At 41.3% G+C, this 21528-nt stretch overlaps 1 protein-coding gene across 2 annotated transcripts in view; it reads right to left on the minus strand.

Moving 5' to 3' along the window:
• The window catches only part of GRIA1 (glutamate ionotropic receptor AMPA type subunit 1), a 307810-nt gene that overhangs the window by 68063 nt on the left and 218219 nt on the right, over nucleotides 1-21528 (minus strand). For both annotated transcript variants that reach the window (XM_045436653.1, XM_045436642.1), the window contains exon 11: nucleotides 20182-20552. In XM_045436653.1, the coding sequence (XP_045292609.1) occupies nucleotides 20182-20552 (371 nt within the window). The remainder of the gene's footprint in view (nucleotides 1-20181; nucleotides 20553-21528) is intronic.

Here is a 21528-nt window from a genome sequence, read left to right on the forward strand (position 1 = left end):
ATGAGCCAGACACTAGGCTGGATGCCAGACAACTGCTGGTGGCTAGGAAGTTACATATACAGGAGTTGTGCAGTTTACATTCCAGCATGAGTGATGGTCATTTAGTACACAATAAGTTAATACATTACTTAATTGCTGTTGTAAACATCAGGGAAAGTGGGGATGGAGGAGGGCAACATGGAGGTAGAGAGAACTGTAAAACAAAGGTCCTGAACTAGAAAGGCAATGTATCATGCACCTCAGGAACCAAAAGGAGGCTAGTGTGGTGCCAGCATAGAAAGGGGGAGAGAAAAGTACTCTGAATTGAGGTTGGAGAGACAAAGCAGGGACTCTTTACCTTCTTTCAACCCCACAATCCCAGAAATTATCTCCATTGGCTTCACTTTTAGGCTGTATGCTCCATTTTTAATCCTTCTTTAGAAGTGTGAGTTTGCCATTCTCCTCGAACTACTTTTCCTTCCCCCACCATTAAAATCCTATTCATTCTTCATTGTCAAGCTCGGGCCCTTCCATCACCATGAAATACAAGAACTCAAAGAGCCATAACCAATAAGGAGTGAAAAAAGGCCCTGATGTGGTTGGGGAATAGTGAACCGTTCAGTTTAAATGGGACAAAAGATGCCTTTCTAGGGAGTTCAGGTCAGAATATGACAGATCTTGGCATTTCTAAGTGATTTGTAAGGGGGACAGTATAATGGATGATTAAGAACACACACTGTGGAGCTAGTCAGACCTGATTTAAAAACGGGGCTCCCTACTTTATTAGTTGTGTGACCTAGAGAAGTTCCTCACCTCTTTAAATCTCAGTTGTGTTTTCTAAAGCAGGGGTAGTTATACCTACCTCATAGGTGTAGGATTCTTACAGATAAATATAGGGTTGTTAAGGATTTAAATAGATAACACATGCCAAGAACTTACAGCAGTATCATGCACATGGTACATGTTAAGTGAGTTCTATCATTAAAACTATTAACATCATCATCCTTCTCATTCTTCTTTAACTAAATTGTAAATTAATTAAATGAGATAATATGTGTAAATCCAGCACAATGTATGTCTAATGGTAAATTGTTCAAGAAATGCAATTTCCTCCTTTTCCCTAATCTTTTTTGTAAACAAGGAATGTGACTTTCATTTCTTTTGTAGGCACTTAGTGAGCCCTCAATAAATGTTTGTTGAATACTGAATAGATATTCTCCCCTGCTACTATCTAGCACTGTGTATATACATTGTTGAGGGTTAATGACAATTACTGGACAATCTATTCATATTTATTTTTCAAAACTAGAATGGAACTAGGGAAAAATCTGGGTCCAAGCTTATAGAAAATAAAATAAGAAAGACCTTAATAGTTGGGAAAAGATTTAGTATGGCAACTGTTTTTCTTCTCTCATTCAAGTGTTAAGAAAATACCAATGAATTACAGGTTAATGGATCTAATTTAACTCCAATTGCCCCAATTGGAAGGATAACCTAAATGACCAAATGACCAGGAACTGTGGTAATATGAGGGAAACAGAGGTGACCACAGGACCACCAGGTCTCTATTTAATGTTCCACTTGTTAAGGATGAATAGCTTTTCTTGAGTCTTTAAATGTAATTCAAATTGGCTTCCCGATTTCCCTTGAGATATGTCAAAGGGAAATGCTGTAAAACATTTGCATTTTCAGATTCTGATGGGTCTCATAATACAGGCATCCTCTGAGTTGAGACACTGAAACCCATGAAAGTCAAGACTGGTACAACAGACACATAGATCTTTATCAAAGAGTACATTGATTTAAATACCATATTCTCTTGATATAGGTAGATCAGAATATAATTAGACAAAGCTTGATTGTTCATGTAGCTTTCCAAGAGAGTCCATTTTTATTATCACTTTACTTTAATTGACATTTACCGAAAATGGTCTCACAAGAGTAAAATAGTGATGATAGCAAATTGAGATTACAAGACCCAGAGAGTCAGGCCAACTCACTGGGCGCTCTCCATGGTCCTGGTGTCTGTAACTCTGTCCACTCCCGTCTACTGACCTGAGTCTAATGTATGGATTCTCCTGGCTTCTGCTTTAGATTATTTACACTCTCTATGGCATACCACAATCAAGACACCCTAGAAATGTTTTCGTTTTCCTCTGGGACTTTAATGACACTGCGGGACTACCATGAGTGGCATATCCAAACATGGAACATTATGAAGTGGCTGCTATACATCAGCCCTTCTGCTGGAAACCGGGATATAAAGATGAGTAAAAATTGGGTTCTGCTCTTAGGGAGCTCACATTTTATTTATTTATTTATTTATTTATTTATTTATTTATTTATTTTTAATTTTTTTTTCAACGTTTATTTATTTTTGGGACAGAGAGAGACAGAGCATGAACGGGGGAGGGGCAGAGAGAGAGGGAGACACAGAATCGGAAACAGGCTCCAGGCTCTGAGACATCAGCCCAGAGCCCGACGCGGGGCTCGAACTCACGGACCGCGAGATCGTGACCTGGCTGAAGTCGGACGCTTAACCGACTGCGCCACCCAGGCGCCCCGGGAGCTCACATTTTAGTTGAGGAAAAAAGAGGACTCATGGAATCACAGTGTCTTAAGGATTAAGAGAAATATGCTGCCTACTGCTGTTCTGGCCATTTCTGCCAGATTAAGCATCGCAAAACTGTCAGCCCACCACTCTCCTATTTATTAGGAGATCATATTGATTTATATTAGAGAACAATTGTACCAGTTTATATTGGGAAATTATATGGATTTATTCTTTATTTCCCACCTAATATTCAGTCCTTTGCCTGTTTTTCAAAACCCTTTATAATTTGATACTACTTTCCCATCTATTTTACTTCCTACATCTTTCCATCATGCTTTCTTTGTAGGCCATGCCTATTCTTATTTTGGTATTTATGCCCATACTGTTAAACTTTTTTCATGTCTACCAATATAAAAATGTATTGATAAATTCAAATCATAAGTAATATTTAGACATTTATTTACTTTTCCACTCAGTGTATATTCATCAAGGCTCTGTGGTAGGTGCTAGTGTTATAGTGGTGGGCAAGACAAAGAGGTCCTTACTCTTGGGGAGCTCTGAGTGAGCCTACAACTTGATTACTTAAAATGCAGTCCTTGGACCAGCAGCATTGGATTCACCTGGAAGTTTATTAGAAATACAAAATCTTATGCCCAACCCCAAACCTACTAAATTTGAACCTCACTTTAACAAAATCCTTAGACAGCTTTTGTGCACAAAAAATTTCAAAAGCAATGGTCTATACATTAGGTACTTAAAAAGCAACTGTAATAGCATGTAAAGAGTGCTATGATGCTGAAGGGCAGAGATAAGAGAGCTAGCACCCATGTTCAATTATTTAATGGGCATTTCCCCCACTAAATGAAGTAAAAAATAATGGTATGTGTTTATGAGTGTTTAGAGACCACATGTTATTCTCCTTCAGAATATCCAACTTACCTAGCCTAGTTTTGTCCACTGTAAGTGCTCTAACATATACTTTTGCCAACTCTGATAGATTGAATTGTTTATAGAAATATTCAAACAAATCTGAGGGTTTTAGAGGTTTCAGCAAATGATGGAATTGTTCAATTTTTGTCAGTACAGTTTTGATTTATTGAATGTGGGGGTTTTGTTTTGTTGCAACAAAAAGGAACACTGTTTATCCTTTTCAAAGTCCTAGCATTTCAGTACAGTTGACTTAAATGAGGGTGGATAATTCACAAGATAAAATAGAACCAAATTTTGCAAAGAAAAATTTTTACTCTGTGGTTCAAGCCTATGGATGAGTTTGCTTTTTCTGTGAATTATTTTTATCTTTATCATGTGTTGAGACCAGGGTGATTCACGACTCAGTCAATACCCCTAGTTTAACTGCCCCAACACATCTATTACTTAGTAATACCCTTAGAATCAATTGGCACAAAACATGCTATCTGAAAAAAACTCTACAATTTTTACTTGTTCCTATCTCTTATGGTGTGCCAATGCAATCCACACCTTTCTTCACACATTGAGTTGAGACTAAAAGTCAATAAAAGCAGCCATATTTTGAATGCACAACAAATTCCTTTTTGTTCCCCATTACCTTCGAACTCATTTGACATGGAATTTTTTCTATTAGGTTAATTTAAATGAAAGAGAATTAATCCTCTGCCTTTTCTCTGGCAGCCTCATGCTCCATGTTAGGATGCTAAAGGATGCCTTTTGTACTCACAAGTGTCCTGAGCTTTATCTATCACTTTTAGGTGTTTTGAAACACTGCCCAGAAAAATCACTGACTGGGTTTCAGCTATTGATTTATTCTATAACTTCAAGAGAAACCACAATCCTGATGTTCCAATGGGATCACAGTATGGTATCTCACAGTTAGAAAAACACTGCAGACATGATCTTATATGAGAATCCTTTCTATACCACCCCCTACCCCAATAGAATTATCCAGCCTTTGTTTTAACACCCATGAACAACCTTTTCCATGCATCTGGTTACTAGTTATCAAGGCATTATAAAGCTATAGTAATTATATAGGGTGAGGAAGGGCAAGAATAAACAAGTAAATCAACAGAACAGAATCAATTGTCTAGAAATAGACCTATATGCAACTGGTGACCTTATTTATTTATTTATTTATTTATTTATTTATTTATTTATTAAATGCTTATTTTTGAGAGAAAGACAGAGCATGAGCAGGGGGAGGGGCAGAGAGAGAGAGGGAGACACAGAATCTGAAGCAGGCTCCAGGATCTGAGCTGTCAGCACACAGCCCAAAACGGGCCTCGAACCCGTGAACTGTGAGATCATGACCTGAACTGAAGTCAGACACTTAACCGACTGAGCCACCCACTTGCCCCTGACCTGATTTATGAGGAAGGGACATACAGTGGGGGAAAAAAGGATGACCTTCTCAATAAATCATGATGGCTCAATAGGAAATCCATATGCAAAACAACAACAAACCTTGATCCTGTACTCTGCATATATCTATGGGATGCACAAATCTAAATGTGAAAGGTAAAATTTCAGGAGAAATTATAGAAGAATATATTCATGGTTTTGAGGTAGCCAAAGACTTCTTAAGAGAACACACAAATAGTACTAGCCATAAAGGAAAAACTTGTGAAACTGACTACATTAAAACTATCTCTGTTCATCATACAACACTGTCAAGATAGTGCAAAGACAAGCCACAGAACAGAAGATATTGATAACGGACATCTCATAATATGTGTCACCAAAAATATTTAAGAAGCTACCAATAAGAAAAAACCACCTAACAGGAAAATTTTTTCGAAGGCACTTCATAAAAGACGCGATACAAATGGCTAATAAATATGAAAAAGCTATGAGTCATCAGGCAAATGCAAATTAAAACCATAATGTGATATTATGACACCACTTACTAAAATGCAAAAGGTAGATATGAAGCAACTAGAACACATATATTGTTTATGAGGATGTAAATTTGCTTTTAGAAAATAGTAGGCAAAAACATTTTGGCACAATCTGTGACAGGGGTACATACCCAATGGAAATTCTGTGTGTTTATCAAAAGACTTTTACAAGAAAGAGCAGGATTATTTATAATGGCTTCATGCTGGGAACAACCAAAACGTTTATCTGCAAAGACAGTCACACTAATGGATTTATTTATGGATAAATTATGATGTCTCTACATGACGAGATACTGTACAACAATGAGGATGGGGGGCTGCATCTAAGTGTGACGACACGGATGGATCTCACAACATAATACTGAGCAAAAAGAGCCGGACACAAAAAAGTAGATATTGTATGGTTCTACTTATGAGACTCAAAATAGCTCGATCAGTAAAATTAATCTATGATGTCAAAAGTCAGGATAGTGATGACTCTTCTACGGGGAAGGAAGCAAAAAGAGGTACCTGAGATTCTGGTAGTGTTCTGTTTTTTAATTTTCGTTCTGATCACACAGGTGTTTTCACTTTATGAAAATTAATTGACCTATGTATTTATGATTTGTGCACTTATTTATTTGTGTGTTATACCTCAGTAAAATTTTAAAAAGTAAATTGTGTGTCAAAGGGGGAAGATAAGAGGAAAACAGTAACTCTAATTAAAATCTTCCTGTGCTCAGCATTTCAAATCAAATTTAAGAGGGAAAAATCCATTGACTAAAAAAGAGGTTGAGGTTAAAAAAAAAAAACTATGAATCTTCTTTATATTAGTATAAAAATCCTCCTTTTCTTCTTTGAGTTCTGATATAGGAGATATAATGACATTTAGGAGCTATTGGCTTTGTAAGGAAACCTGGTAGATTTGCTTCTGATTTAATGATGTGTCTGCCTTTTCTCCCTTTCCAGCCAGATGGGTAGATGAGGACTGAGCTTCTACCAACATTCATCTCTCCCTTTTGGGTCATCCTTGGATGGCACTTGGGTCTCAAGATACACCCGGGCTTGGTAAGTTCTCTGTTCTTTATGTGTTAGTCACATCTTCCCAGTTTGACTATAAGCATCATTGAAGCAAAGATCGGGCATTTCTTATTTCTGTGTGTTTTTCATGGAACTAAGAAGAGAACTGGTCACAAGCGCTCAGTAAACACTTTACATTGTAAAAGCAGATCATTCAGACTGTAAAACTGAGGCATGAGAAGGAAAGTGACTGGCCCAAGGTTACTTGGCCACAATTATGCCTTCTGACTCCTGTCCTTAGCCAGCTAGGCTCCCTACACAGCTTTGTTGAAAAATAAACCATGCCCCTTTTGTTCTGTTTGCCTCAGCTTTACTTCTCAGTGTAGGGATGAAAAGGCACACCATCTCAATTTTGCCATCTCTGTTCTGCTTTGCTGATTCACTGAGCAAATATTGCCTAAATGTGGTGCCTTTGGCTGTGAGGAGCAGGAACAATATATATAGTGTCAAAAAAGCAAAGGCAGTGACCTGGCTCATTTCAGTGTTCAGATCTGCAAAAGAAGAACACACCAAGCTCTGTGTTCCTCCTGTCCCTTTTCATTTGCCTCTAGGGATTATGATGAAGTTAAAGGCCCTACATATCCTGAAAGGTGTTGAAATTTAAACATCAGTCATTTGAAAAATTGTTCATTGTTAGTGTCATTTGATTTATTTTCAACACAATTGCTTCATTGAAGTCTCGATTATAAAATGCTCCGTGTTAATTTAACCCATTTTGCAAACTCTTTCAACCTTGGTTTTCCAAAGTATAAAATGAGATGATTAGATAAGAAACTACCTGACATTTAAGGCTCTATTCTGTAGATTCATTAGGGACCTAATCTATAGATTCATTAGCTTAAATAATTACTAGCATCTATTATGGATACAAAATATTAATAAGCACTGACTACACATTAATAAGCACTGACTATAAATGTCACATATGTGTCTATATCTCTACTCTGGGAAAGAGAGGCAGGGATGGAGAGGTTAAGGTGAAAGGAGAAGAAGAGAGGAAGGGGGAGAATGAATGAATGAATGCATGACTTTTATAGATTACATGTCAGCTACCACACTAAGTACTTTAAAAACTTATTTAATCTTTACGATGATTCCAAAAAGGATTATTTTCACTTTATATACAAGGTACCACAGATTGTGTTTTCCAAATATAGCGACAACAATCTGTCTTATTCCACATGTTCCTCTTACAATGTGATTTTGACACTTGTCCTACTGAAGGTTCCTTCCCTTTTGATATGCCTGGACTCGTGGCTGTGACAGAAGTCACACTATGTGACTTCTCAGGGTGGGTCATGAAAGGTGATACAGCTTCTGGCCACCTTCTCTTTGGTCCTTTGTCCTTGGAACTGACCATCACGCTGTAAGGAAGCCCAAGTAAAGCATGGAGAGGGCACCTATAGGTATTTAGGACAACAGCTTCAAAATCTCCTAACCCATGCATTCCATGAACATAATAAAACAGCTGTAGTTTTATGCCACAAGTTTAGACTCATGTTATATAGCAATAGTAACAGAGACTCTGAGGTGCAAAGCTAGTTGCTAAGGGTCACACAGAAAATTAAAAGGAAGAAATAAGCCCAGGTCTAACTCCAGAGCTCATGCCCTTAATTACTCTGTTGAAAAAGTCCTGCATATTTATAAGTCCTGCATAACCAGTGTCTGTCACTCTGGGAAATAGAGAAAACCACTGTAATGCTGACCATGAAGAAACAAAATCAGATCCCCAGGAGGTAAGGAGAGGACTGGTAGACAAAGTCGTTTGGCAGGGACACGTCACTGCCCAGGAGATGAGTTTTGCCAGGGAGGCAGATGGGAGCTCAGATCTAGTTCGTATCTATGCTTTAAGAGAGAAATAACCCTGGGATAGGAGGAGTGAGGCTGCCATATCCTCCAGTCATAACACTGTAACTGGAAGCCTTCCTCCTTCTTCTGTGAGTAGCGTCTGAACTTCCCTCTGCTAGTGCTGGGCCAGATAAGGAGATGCATGCAGTGAGTCCCAGAAACCTTTCAGCAGAGAATAAATGATTGGTGGGAGGCCAGAGATAAAGTGGAAGAGAAGTGATGTGATTAACACAAAAGGATGGAAAGAAAATTAAGATTTTTTAAACCCTGGCCTATGCTAGGCATTAGGCAACATGATTTGGTTTTTGTTTGTTCATGTATTCTTGTAAGAATCCTGTGATATAGGCATTGATAACCCCATGTTGAAAGGAAACTGAGGCTTGGCAGTTAAGTTACTGACTCACGTCTTACAGCTAGTAACTGGTGGACTAGGATTCAAATCCAGGTGTCTCTGAATACCGGGATACTTTGTCCTTCTTTGCTTGAGCTTCCCCCATTGCCCAATTGCCTTACCTGGAGTTCCTTCTAGACATGTAACTCTATCCTTTGGGAGCAGCCCAAGTCTCTCCTTTTTCACTAAGCCAGCCCAGATCACTCTAGTTCTCAGTGATATTTCTTTTTTTTTTTTTTTTTTTCTACCTATTGACTACCAATCTTGAACTTGGGAATTATCCAAATACATATTTTGCTTTATTATCCATTTTTTTTTCCTTGTGTATCTTGGTTCTTCTACTGACTTGTAAAGTCAGAGGTCTGAACTCCTGTTTCTTGCTTCTTTCCATCTGCCATAATGCTTAGCATTGTGCCTAAGGCAAGGTTTAGGCCCAAGATAGTGCTCAGTTAAAACATTTGATGGATTAATCCTCCCTGATGTCTACAGAAATATATACACATAGTAACCAGAAATAAAACAAAATAAACTCCCTCTCCAATCTCTCTCCCCATCCCCAGAATGGGTATCTACACAGAGAACAGGACATAAAAGAGAAGATGAATATTAGCTGGGTGCCTAGCCAGACTTCCCACAGATAAGGAAGGCATCTTTTTGCCTGAAAGCTCCTTCTGTGCTGCTCAGGAGATAAATAACTGGCAGCAGCACTGGCAGGGACTCCCTGAGTGCCCAGCCAGGATCCTCTGAATTCTAGATATTAGACCTGGCTGACATTGTTCCATCCATGATAGACCAAGCCTTAACACCAATCAATAAAGGTGCTCCATGGAGAGCTGGGAATTTCTTCCTGATGGCCACTGAAGAATTATCCCAAACTTGCCCACCTCAGACTCTTTTCTTGGGTGCTACTCCAATGGCTTTACAGAGGTTATAGGTCCCCCAAAGTCACAGTATTGAGTTTATCATTAAACTTTGAGAGCTCTCTGCCTGTATTCACGACATTCCCCCGCCAGAGATTTCCCTCTTCATTTCTCTTTGCTTTTGTAGAAAATCTTATCTCATCTTTCAAGGCACAGCCCACTGCTCCCCAGAGGCCTCTCTTTACCACAGCCCACACTAATTTTTCCTTCCTCAGAAATAAATTTAGCGCCAAATCCACAGGCCTCAGAGTTTAGCCCTCAGTTACACATTCCCCTAGTTCCCTGTGTTCCAGAGAGACAGCCTGGTGTAGTGAAAAGGACCTGTAATTTGGGGCCAGTGGAATCACAGCAACCCATTATTTCCCCGCTATGCAACCCTGAAGATCTTCACAAAGTAGGATAGACATCCTTGTTCTTCTACCTTAATAGCTGCATTGGGTTCCCCTGGCTGATGAACCATCACTTCTATCAGCAGGCTTCTACTGGTGGACTGTAGGCAACTTCTGGATGTTTAAAAACAGTGAGGGGAGGGGCGCCTGGGTGGCGCAGTCGGTTAAGCGTCCGACTTCAGCCAGGTCACGATCTCGCGGTCCGTGAGTTCGAGCCCCGTGTCAGGCTCTGGGCTGATGGCTCAGAGCCTGGAGCCTGTTTCCGATTCTGTGTCTCCCTCTCTCTCTGACCCTCCCCCGTTCATGCTCTGTCTCTCTCTGTCCCAAAAATAAATAAACGTTGAAAAAAAAAAAAAAATTAAAAAAAAAAAAAAAAAAAAAAACAGTGAGGGGGAACATCCTTATGGATACATCTTGTCATATTTGCACAACCATTTCTGTAGGATAAATGTGTGCACCCTAGATGTTTCTTCCCCCCGCCACTAACAATTTTAAGGCCATTTGTGATCCTTTTTGCCTCTTCTCCCTCTACCTCATTCCCACCTAAAGAGCTGTAGTTAAAGAGATCACATGCCCTTTCCAGCCTTTGGCTGTGACTATGAAGCCTACCTTATGCCACGGTCACCTCCCAGCTGAGGCCAAGAGGTTGGCCTCTCTGAGGTAGCACTACCTGTATCTTTGCTTTTGTCTCTATTTCAATTGTCTCTCACTCAGCTGGCCACACTGCACTCCCTCTTGGTGGGGACAGAGTGCATTCTTGGGTGTTCACCTCTCCTTCCTCGGTAGATGGCTTGTAAAGACACAGAAACTGTAAAGAATAATAATGGAATGAAAACCCAAGGCAAAAAAAGGTCCATTAAAAAATCAGAGTTAGGGAGCCCACAGAAGAAAATGGGTACCTTTCTTTTGTTATTTTTCATGAATTCTAATAATCTACAGGGAGCCCTCAGGGACCTTTAGAAGATGTCTGGTTTTAGAAGACTGAAATTTGTCAAGGATAAAACATGGGTATTGAGATTGGACAAACACAGATTCCAATCCCATTTCTGCTGTATAAATGTAGACAAGAGAGTTAATCACTCTGAGCCACAGTTTTCTCATCTATAGAATGATGTTGATGTACCGAGGTAGAGGTTGTCATGATGATAAGTAATGTGATCTAACACCAGAGTGCCTGACACATAGTAGTTTCAACAAATGAAAACAATCATTACTACTGTTTTTCCAGCCAAGAGATAGAAATGGGGTAACTGGCAATATTAGGATAACAGGAAACATTGCTTTCTGGGTCTATTCACCTTCCTTTTGTCTAATTCTACCTGCTTTATCTCTAAGTCCCTTCATAGACGAGGACTGAGTTTCTCCATATGGCACAGATAGTTAGTGATGACCAGAAATTCTCTCCATTGGACTGCTTTCTCTCCATTAAATGAAACAAATGACATCCTTAGACAGTGACGTATTACTTCAACAAGAGTGTGTTTGAATACACAACACCTGGTGTCAGGTTTTAGATGAGCTGAAGAGATCAGTTTGCCCGTCTATGTCTCAGTGAGGAATAGACATGGTAACTATAGTGCAGGGCTGAAGGTGAAGGACACTCTCAGAGACATGCAGGGACAGTTGTGATGGCACCAGTAACATCAACAGCTTTTACCGTCTCTGGGTCAGCCCTGTACAAAAGGAGGAGCTTTCCAGGTATTATGTAATTTTATACTCAAAATACACATTCAGTATTTCTTCTTAACCCCATTTTCCAGAAGAAGAAACTGACGTGCAGGGAAGCAATCTTCCCATGCTTGCACGGCTGCTAGGATTCACTTGCAGCAACCCTATTCCAGAGTTTAGGCATAACCATTATTATGAGGCACAGCTTCAGAGGAGTAATCAGGGCTGGGTAGACAGTATTTGTGAAGGGGGAAGAGTTGAACCAGGAAAGATGGGAACAGTCACTCCAAGTGGAAGGGATGACCAGGGCAGACAAGGGCTGGGGAATCAAAATGAAGCACAACTTGGTTTGGCCAAAGCCTTGGCTGAACCTGGGAATCGAAGGGAGACACACCTTAGATGGGAGGCTGGGGACATACTAGGGACCATCTTGTTTCCATTTTGAAGAAGGAGAAGTGAGACAGACAGAGGCAGTGACTCCCCCGGTGGGCTAACAGCAGGCTGAGACTGCGCTTCCTACTAAGCTCCTTTACCCCCTCCTCCAGTCCTGTGGGCCTGCCCCTTGTGACAACAGCTGCATTCTGCCTCCAGCAAGTACTGTGCTTCCTTATTTTAAGGCCCTCCTAAGCCACTGGAGACACACCAGGACTGTTGTCACCTAGGTGTGCAATTTCTGTTAGTCTGCTTGACACCATTTACCTTCTGCTTGGTACCTTGGGCTTAATTCACCTACTATCTTCCTTGAACATAGCTAGGGCAAAAGTATTCATTTGCCACAGATGGATGGTGTACCTAACTCACATTCAAAACCACCAGACTCCTCATAGGAGTACGAGCATACATTCCCCATCATTTCAATTCATAATGCTTTTACTTTTCCCTATGTAGAATTTGTACTTCTTTCCAATGAACAGTTGGGTCTTCTGGTCCCGGATGCTGCATGTGCAGAGAAAGTTTAAAAGGAAACAGGAAGTTTTCTCTAGGAAAATGTGGAACATAGGAAAATATTGTCATGGGCAGGCCTTTTTAGTTAACAAGACATAGGGACCATCTCTCTTCTAGTGCAGCCCCCATCCATGGCCTGGATTTTCTAAGGCATGTGAAAGGTGAGAAAAACATAGCAATCACATTTTATACTTGGAACCAAAAATGGAGAAGGAATAGGGAAAATTCCTTTAAAAATTACATAAATGTAATATTTCAAGTGTGTCTAAATTCATTAAAAACACAGTGGTACATTATACTCCTTGCCATTCTTCCAGGGGTCTCCAACTGGTGGCCTACAAGCTGGATCTTGGCATGTTTTGTTTCATTTGTACAGTGTTCCCAGGGCAGTGACTGTCTAGAACTGAGTGGGAATGGCCTTCTCCAGCTGACTTATGCATGTCCCAGTTCACCACAGTCCACAGATGACCTCCATTCTTGTGTTTCTGAGCTTACACTCATAATTTATGCAACCTTGCCTAAGTCCTTCCCCTCCTTGTATACCAGAATCTTCACCTATCAAATGGGGATGGGGGTGTTGATGACATTTTACAGGTGTTTTGTTTATTGCTTGCCTCCTCCCACTAAACAGTAAGCTCCTAGGAAGGCAGGGAGTTTTGTCTGCTTTATTCAGTGATATCTCCTATCGCACTTTGAACCAAATCTGTTGCATAATAGGTGCTAAATAAACATTTCATGAGTGAATAAATGGCCCTAACCATCTCTTACAGCTTAGTGAAACACTTTCTGAGAATTTGCATATTGTGATTTTGGAAGAAAAAAAATTAATCTCCCTTCAGTTAAACTGTTCAAACCTTGGACTTTCAGAGCACGAGAGAGAGAGAGAGAGAGAGAGGGAGAGAGCATAATTTGACTTCCCTCTTACTGATGGCCACAATTGCTGGCCGAGATGCAGAAAATGATGCTTTTCATTTGTGTATCCAGTGAAGCCTTTATCCTCCTGTCACTGCATTCATTTTAATACTTCCATGTGGCTTTTGGAGCTTCTGAAAGTTCTACTCTTGTGTTTCTCAATGGTCTGTGAAACTGCAGGGCACTGGAGCCTGGCTCTGGGTCTAGCCACCAGGTAGCAGAGGATTAAAGTTGAAAGGGAAGGAGGCACTGAGCTGAAGTTCCCCAGGGATGGGGCCACCCCCAGACAGTCCCTGCGCATATCACACCTGCTACATTTGCAGAATCCCCTCACCTGGGTCAATGGAGAGGGACAGGTGATTCTGATGCAGGTGGTCCCAGCAGAAACCCCCAAGCCTAGTCCCAAGGCACAAAGCATCTGTCACACATTTCTTGCATCATAACTGTCTACACGCCCTTGTGATATTCTTCCTTGCAGCAATGAATCTGTGTCCTACAAGAGGCTTATGTTTTCTAAAGGCGAAATATTCTATAATTTCAGGTGGCTTCCATCAACTTCCCCGCGTTTCTACTCTCAGCATCCCTTCCTTCCTCCTGCAACACTTAAATGACACAAGATGAGCAAGAGAAGGAGATTTGCATGACTGCCTCTGGGAGGGGAGGTGGGAAAACAGGAGGTGCACGGGGTAGATTTCTCATCACTTCTCAGTGTCATGGCATATTGGTTGCTATGGAACTTTTGTATGAATGCAAAGGTCAGACTGTCGTTGGTTATTAGTTTGGGATCTGCTCATTGGTTATCCTGTTCCCATGGTGAATCAGTTGCTTGGCCCGACAAGTAGATTAGCTGGGGTGGAGGTGTGTGTGGTATAAGGTTCCTGGAGATCTCCAAAGTGCCATCACTCTTCCACTTGAGACTTCTCACTGAGACTAATTATCTTCACTAGGTGGAGATAATTATCATACATTCTGATACATTTTAAGATCAGGAATAAAAGAGTTTTGAAAGCCGCAGTCATAATTTCCCATTTTCTTCTATTCTTCTAGGACCTTCTAAACCTCTCTTGTTCTGCTTACTAAGGTCATATGAACCCAGAAAAGTACTGACTCCATGGGCAAGCCAATAAGTAAGTGGGGGCTGTGGGAATAAAGAGCTGAAGAGGCTCCTTCTTAGCTCACTTGCAGGCAATAAATAGAACCTTGGGTTGAGACTGCCTGGCAAGCAGCACTGGACTGGGCATCAACAGGCCCAAGGGATTGTCTTGGTCACCTCAGAGGAAATCCCTTTCACCTCTTAGGGCTCAGCTTCCTTGTGCATAACATGAGATGGATAAACCAGATCATCCTAATGATCCTGCCCAAAGCTAAAGGTCTTTGGAACTGTGGTTCCATGTTTTCCAAATGCTCCCTACCTCTTGGGTCCACCTTGGACTCTTCCCTTTCCTCACTCTCATATATCCAGTCCATCAGCAAGTGCTGTCAGTTCGAGTTTCAAAGTAGCCCACAAATCCATCTCCTTGACTATCATAATTTCCATCACTGTAATTTCCTCTGGACAGCCATAAGATCCTCTTGCTTGGTTTCTCTGCTTCCACTCTTGACTATTCTCTGCCCAATTCATTTTCCTCATAGCTCCCTGGAGTGGTATTTTAGCATGTAAATCAATCCTTGCCTTGCTTAAAACTCTCCAATGTCTTCTCAAGGTATTGAAAGTAAAACTCCAAAACTATACTACAGTCCAGGGTCCTGCATAATCTGGACTCTGCCTACTTCTCTAATGTTATCTCAAACCCCTGTTCTCATTCACTGGGTACTCTTTCCATCTTTGAAAGCATTAAGCTCTTTTCCATCTCAGACCCTTGCACATGGCTAGTATGTTTCTCAGTTCTATGCAAGCCTACCTCTTTCTCACCTATCAACTCCTCAGAGAAACTTTCTCAGAACTCCTTAAGTAAGTCCCCTGTAATTCTACTTCCCTTATTATCTATTGCTATAGCAGGGTCATTTTATTCATAGCACATCACAATTTATACATTCACAATTGCCTGTTTAATGTCTGTCTTACAGCACTATTCTTGCCAGATCCTTGAAGCAAACACTCCAGCCCCCATGCTGCTCATTGATATATATTGTCATATCCTCAGCCCACTGCAGCATGCCATGCATGGCCAATAAATGAATGACACTGGTCACAAATAGGGGGAAAAGGGTACAGAAAAGAAGATTGAGGGAACTAAAGATAAATTTTGCTGTTTTGACAGTTTTGTCCCTCCTTTAATATATCTCTTCTCAGGGGCGCCTGGGTGGCGCAGTCGGTTAAGCGTCCGACTTCAGCCAGGTCACGATCTCGCGGTCCGTGAGTTCGAGCCCCACGTCGGGCTCTGGGCTGATGGCTCAGAGCCTGGAGCCTGTTTCCGATTCTGTGTCTCCCTCTCTCTCTGCCCCTCCCCCGTTCATGCTCTGTCTCTCTCTGTCCCAAAAATAAATAAACGTTGAAAAAAAAAATTAAAAAAAAAAATATATCTCTTCTCAAAATGTTCCTCTCCATGGGAAAATGAATCTAAAGATCTCTTAAAAATAGGTCGTTGGATGGGGCGCCTGGGTGGCGCAGTCGGTTAAGCGTCCGACTTCAGCCAGGTCACGATCTCGCAGTCCGTGAGTTCGAGCCCCGCGTCGGGCTCTGGGCTGATGGCTCAGAGCCTGGAGCCTGTTTCCGATTCTGTGTCTCCCTCTCTCTCTGCCCCTCCCCCATTCGTGCTCTGTCTCTCTCTGTCCCAAAAATAAATAAACATTGAAAAAAAAAATTAAAAAAAAAATAGGTCGTTGGACACAAGAAGCAGGCCTATGAAGTCAATTCATGGATAGCATTTTAATCTCACCATCGGCCTAATGAAAAAAATTGTGTGATCACAGCTAAACTGAATTGTAACTCTGAATATTCAAATGGCTTACACAAAACCAATTTCACATATAAATATGTTAAAGGGAGGTAGGAAAAGTCTTTAAAGAATTTCAAGAGGATTTACTGGCATATGTCATTGAATGTGTTAATTACAGATGATTTATTCATGATATAAGTGCAGAAAAACATTGGCTTCAGGCACTGTGGCCAGTGCTGCTGGTTGACCCCCCAACATCTATCCATATATGTTCCCCTATAGAGGCTAGAATACCTAAATTCTTGCTCTACTGGCCTTGCTTGCCACTAGGAAGGAAGGGCCACTGTTCTCACTAATAAGATACAAGCAGATATCAGCTGCTGGGGTAGGGAGTATTCCATTAAGCTTCTGTTTTTCTGATCCAAAGAGACAGAAATGGCAACACTCCTTCCCTTTCTTGTTGTTTGAACATGGACGCAATATCTTGGTGTAGCCATCTTGTGAATATGAGAAAATGTCAAGACAGTCACAAAACAGCAGATCTTGATTTCACCGAACCATGAACCACTGACTAGTTCTGCTTTTCTAATAATGTAAGAAAGATAACTATCTGTTCATATTGCTGTGGTCAGATTATTGTGTTAATTGCAGGCAACCACATTTAGCTACATTTTGTTGGCTTTTGGATGACAGACATTAACATGAACTTTGAAGAGATTAAAAGAGATAAAGCTACTTGTGTATGAATGTACATACATGTAATTCAGATGGCACTTGGTTTTCCAAATTCTAAATTAGTGAGGATTTACGATATTTTCTTTAAGTAAACAGCAAGAGTAACTAATTGAAGCTCGTTTGAAAGGATGTTTGATGCAAACAAGCCCCTTAAAGTTCTTCCCACCACAGCACCCAGAGTGTCTCTGACACAGTACTTTGCATGTCAGAGGCTCATGACACGTATGACTTCATCAGGGAATACATAGACAGCAACAATAAAAGCTTCTGTTGATGTTTGCAGCTGCTTGCTTGGTCTCTGGCTCTGATTACTCACTGTCTAAGTGTCCTTGTCTTTTTTGTATGGCCCAAGTGAGATGAAGTACATGCCTTTTCTTTTTAGCGTGTATTTCCAGGATACACTGTAGTGTATACTCTGACTCTCAGGGTTTCTACAGGCCTCTAAGCTCTGGGAATGGCCAGGGTGGGCCTGATAAGGAAAAGTCCACCTCAAGTAGATATTACTTCTTATTCTGGAATGTTTACTCTTTTGTCTGTAAGACTCTTTAATCCAAAATGACAAATCCTTCCTCCCAGTTCCTGTGAGAAGAAGTCTCAGGAATCCTGGTGTTGCTGGTCTCTGGGATCAACCACTGGCTGTTTCTGCTTTGTCCCTGGACTTCGCAAGAAGGGAGAAGTCCAGTGGCTTTCACATCAGTGTGAGCACCCTTTCTTCCAGTGAAGTTTAGTAGAAGCCCAATATATAAAATCAGCAAAATAATAAAAAATGGCCCTTGTCTTATAGTGCTTCCTGGATATTATATTATGGGTCCTACATATATCAATCTATTTTAAACCTCATAACAATACTTAAAGTGGTAACGGTTCCATTTTACCAGTGGAAAAAAAAAAACAGGCATAGAGTGGAGGTGTTCTATCAAAGATTGGGAGGAAGGAGGCTGGGATGGGTCCTTCATAGTCTCCTTTTCACCTCAGTCTTGGTTCCTAAGATACTCTAGTGGAACCCTTAGAAGGCCTGGAGACAATGTTTGAAAATCCTTTTGCAGCCCGAGGTCACAAACTCAAATACTCTCCCAGGGGCCAGCTGAGTAACAAAGGAATGAAGGTGGTTACCTGGGGGCTGCAGTGCGGTGGAGTGTGCAAGGATCAGCTAAGGGGGTGGCTGCCACTCAGCTTTGCACAACCATTACCAAATTCTGTGCGGGTCAAACACAAACATGCCTCCCAGAGGACTTAGCTTTTGTGGGCCACCAACTTGAGACAATCGGAGAATGGGTGGAGACTCTGAAAACGTATCCTGAGGTCAGACCACTTGGGTGCCATTAGAAGGTGAGATGCCCACTGATGAAGGAAATAATGGAGAAAAACAAGCCCATGGGTCTTTTTGGCCATATGCATATTGTGATGGCCCTATGTTATACTGACTAGCTAAGAGTCATTTCTTCCCACTGTTTATCTAGTGGCCTGATTTATTTTTAAGCAAGTCCTTCCCCTACTTGGTTCTGTCTACTCTTCACCATGTGTTTGCCAGTATTGGCCAAGCATCCAGTCTCACACCTCCTCTCCCACGCACCCCACCCCCCAACTGTCTTCTTATTTAAAGAAAAACAAGATTATAATGGTGAACAATGAGACTACCTAAATTATACAGCAGCCAAAATGAGTCCTGAGGGAAGATCCTTAGGAAGATTTTATTCCTTTGTTACTCAGGAATATTGGTTCTCATTGACAATCAAATGCAAAACAGACAGGTGGCTAAGATGCCTCCAGCACTTGCCTATAAGGCCTTAATATTTACGTAACTTGCCCCCCAGAAGGTGACAATGTGTGCAAATCTATTTATGACAGCCAAGTTCTAAGTCATGCCTCCCCACATGCTTTAGAAACTTGGTAGTCTACAAGGGACTGCCTAATGGAAAATGAGTTCATAGACACTGAACAAGTGTAAAAGGAAAGGGAAATATAGTCAGTGCTTGTATATCAGATAAACTGGAGGGGATCTGTCACATGAACATTCCAGAATGTAGTTGAAAGAACATCATACACAAAGACAGGAGGTCAATAAATGTGAGGACTGGGCTAGATTGGGAGTTTTCAAGTTTCTTTTATGCCCCCGCCGCCTTTCCATCTTTCCTCCTTTTTTTCTTTCTTGGCTTAGGAATCATTTTTTTGAAAAAACAATAATATTTGCAGTCTAATGTATAAAACAGACAAAGTGGACCTACTGTGGTTCCATGTGGAGGCTGCGGCCTCACTGATTTGGGCACCCTAGCACTCTCAATGCACTATCTGAGGCACCTCTGAGAAATCCCATGTTCGAACTACCAGAAACAAATTTACATCACCATTAGAACTAGATTATTTCCAAGGTCTGTTCAGAACTAAGAAAAAGAGAACCCTTTCCTCTTAAAAAATGAAGAAACCTAGGTCTGCTAGGTCAGGTGACCTACTCAGGGCCATACCTAGCATGCTATAGCCAGTACTAGAACCCACTCATAGTTCAGTGCTCTCCTTCCATCATTTAGAAAGTCGCATAGGATGGTGGTCTGAATCTCAACTCACCTAGCTACAAGCTCTGTAACCTTGGCAAGATATTCAACATTTGTGTGGTTCCTCATTTATGAAAGAAGATATAACAAGAGTCCCACCTTATGCTTCTGTGAGGAATCAGTGAGATAATGGATGTATGGGACTCAAACCCTTGCTTAGCATATAGTAGGTGCTTACTAAGTGTTAGCTGTACCATACTCTCCTCCATCCCTTCTCTGCAGCTACAGAACATCAGACTTGTGATTATCCCTATTAATCTTGATGGAGCACATCAACCAGATAGCAGACAGAGCTGGCTCAGACACAGGATGCATCCAGCCGATGGACAGCATGCACTGGACAGTTGGCTGTAAAGCATAGCTGAAAAGCTGAATACAGTGAAGTCTGGAAATAATTCCTATCTCTTAACTTTCCAATATTTGCTTTGTTTTCCAAGAAAAATAAGCATTGAGCAAAGGGGTTGAGAAGAGCTGACTGACCTGGGAGAAATGTCACATCCTTGTTGCATGAATGCTCCCAGGGAGAACCACAAACTGTTGAATATCCCAAACTCATTGGATTGGTCACTGGTTGTCTGGTCCCGCCCTTCCTCAAACTCTTCACTGTGCCATTCATAGGGGCTGAAGCGGCTGACCAGGAAAAGGACGACACTCACTCCAATGTAGGCAAAGACAATGCACATCCAAATTTCATAAGCCAAAGGATCGAGGAAGGAGAAGACCCCCGGCTTGGACTTCTGCGGCTTTTTTATCATGATGGAGATCCCCAAACTCATAAATGGCTTGGAGAAATCTATCACCTCTTCCCGGACCAAGGTGATAGTTAAAGGAGCCACGGCCACATCGGCTCTCTGCAAAAAAAAAAAAAAAAAAAAAAGGAAGAAGAAGAAGAAGAAGAAGAAAAAATGCAGTTGAGCTCAGCAGCTCTCTGTTCTCTTGTTTCTTTCTCCACTGAATATTCTTTTGCATTTTAAAGGATGTGCGAGTTGAAAAGAAACTCAGAAGTCTAATTCCTCCTACTGTCTATATTTCTGACAAATGAATGGTCAGCTCACTATCTTATAGGAGAGATTATCCCAGTGTTTGACAGTTCTAACTGTTAGGGCATCTTCCTCACCTTACTAGAAGGGGGATGTTGTGATATCTGTGGCTTCTGCCTTCCCAGCAGCCATGCCTCCTTCCTCCACAAGAAGAACCACTCCTGTCCACTCTCAGTCCTTCTAGTTCAAATCAGCTAATCACCCTGGTTACATAGTGAAGTGCATGACCCAGGTTTGGCCATCGGTATACTTCATTTCCCTGGTCAGAATGATTCATTCAAAAATGGTATAGGACTCAAGTCCGTTTAATGAGCATTAGCCCCAAGAGTCAGAGTGAGAGATTTAGAAACCGATCCAGAATGTCATTTGGACCATGCTAAATTCAGGGCTTACCCCAGACTCCAAGGAAGATGGGTTAATATATTCTATTTGTTCCCAGGAACATGAGCCAGCCCTTCTGTTTGCCTAAGCCAGTTTGGATTGGGTTTCTTTTACCTGCAGCCAAGATATCCCTAGCTAATAGTGTGGTAAAGGCAAATTTAACTCAATAAACTCTTACTGGGCACTTCTTTATGTTCAAGCCCTAGGCTGGAAGCTGAGGGTAAGCTACCGTCCCTACACTCAGGGTATTACAAACTAGTAAGAGAGGTCGGTATACATATCCACCTTTCCCTCCTCTCACCCCTCCCCTCCCCCGCAATTTTTCAGTCTACCAGGTAGGCTGGATGTACTAGCCAAGAGATACACAATGATACAGGAGACAAGAGAGGCATTAATTCTGGCTGAG

Source organism: Leopardus geoffroyi, chromosome A1 (genome assembly GCF_018350155.1).
Source record: "Leopardus geoffroyi isolate Oge1 chromosome A1, O.geoffroyi_Oge1_pat1.0, whole genome shotgun sequence".
Lineage (NCBI taxonomy): Eukaryota > Metazoa > Chordata > Mammalia > Carnivora > Felidae > Leopardus > Leopardus geoffroyi.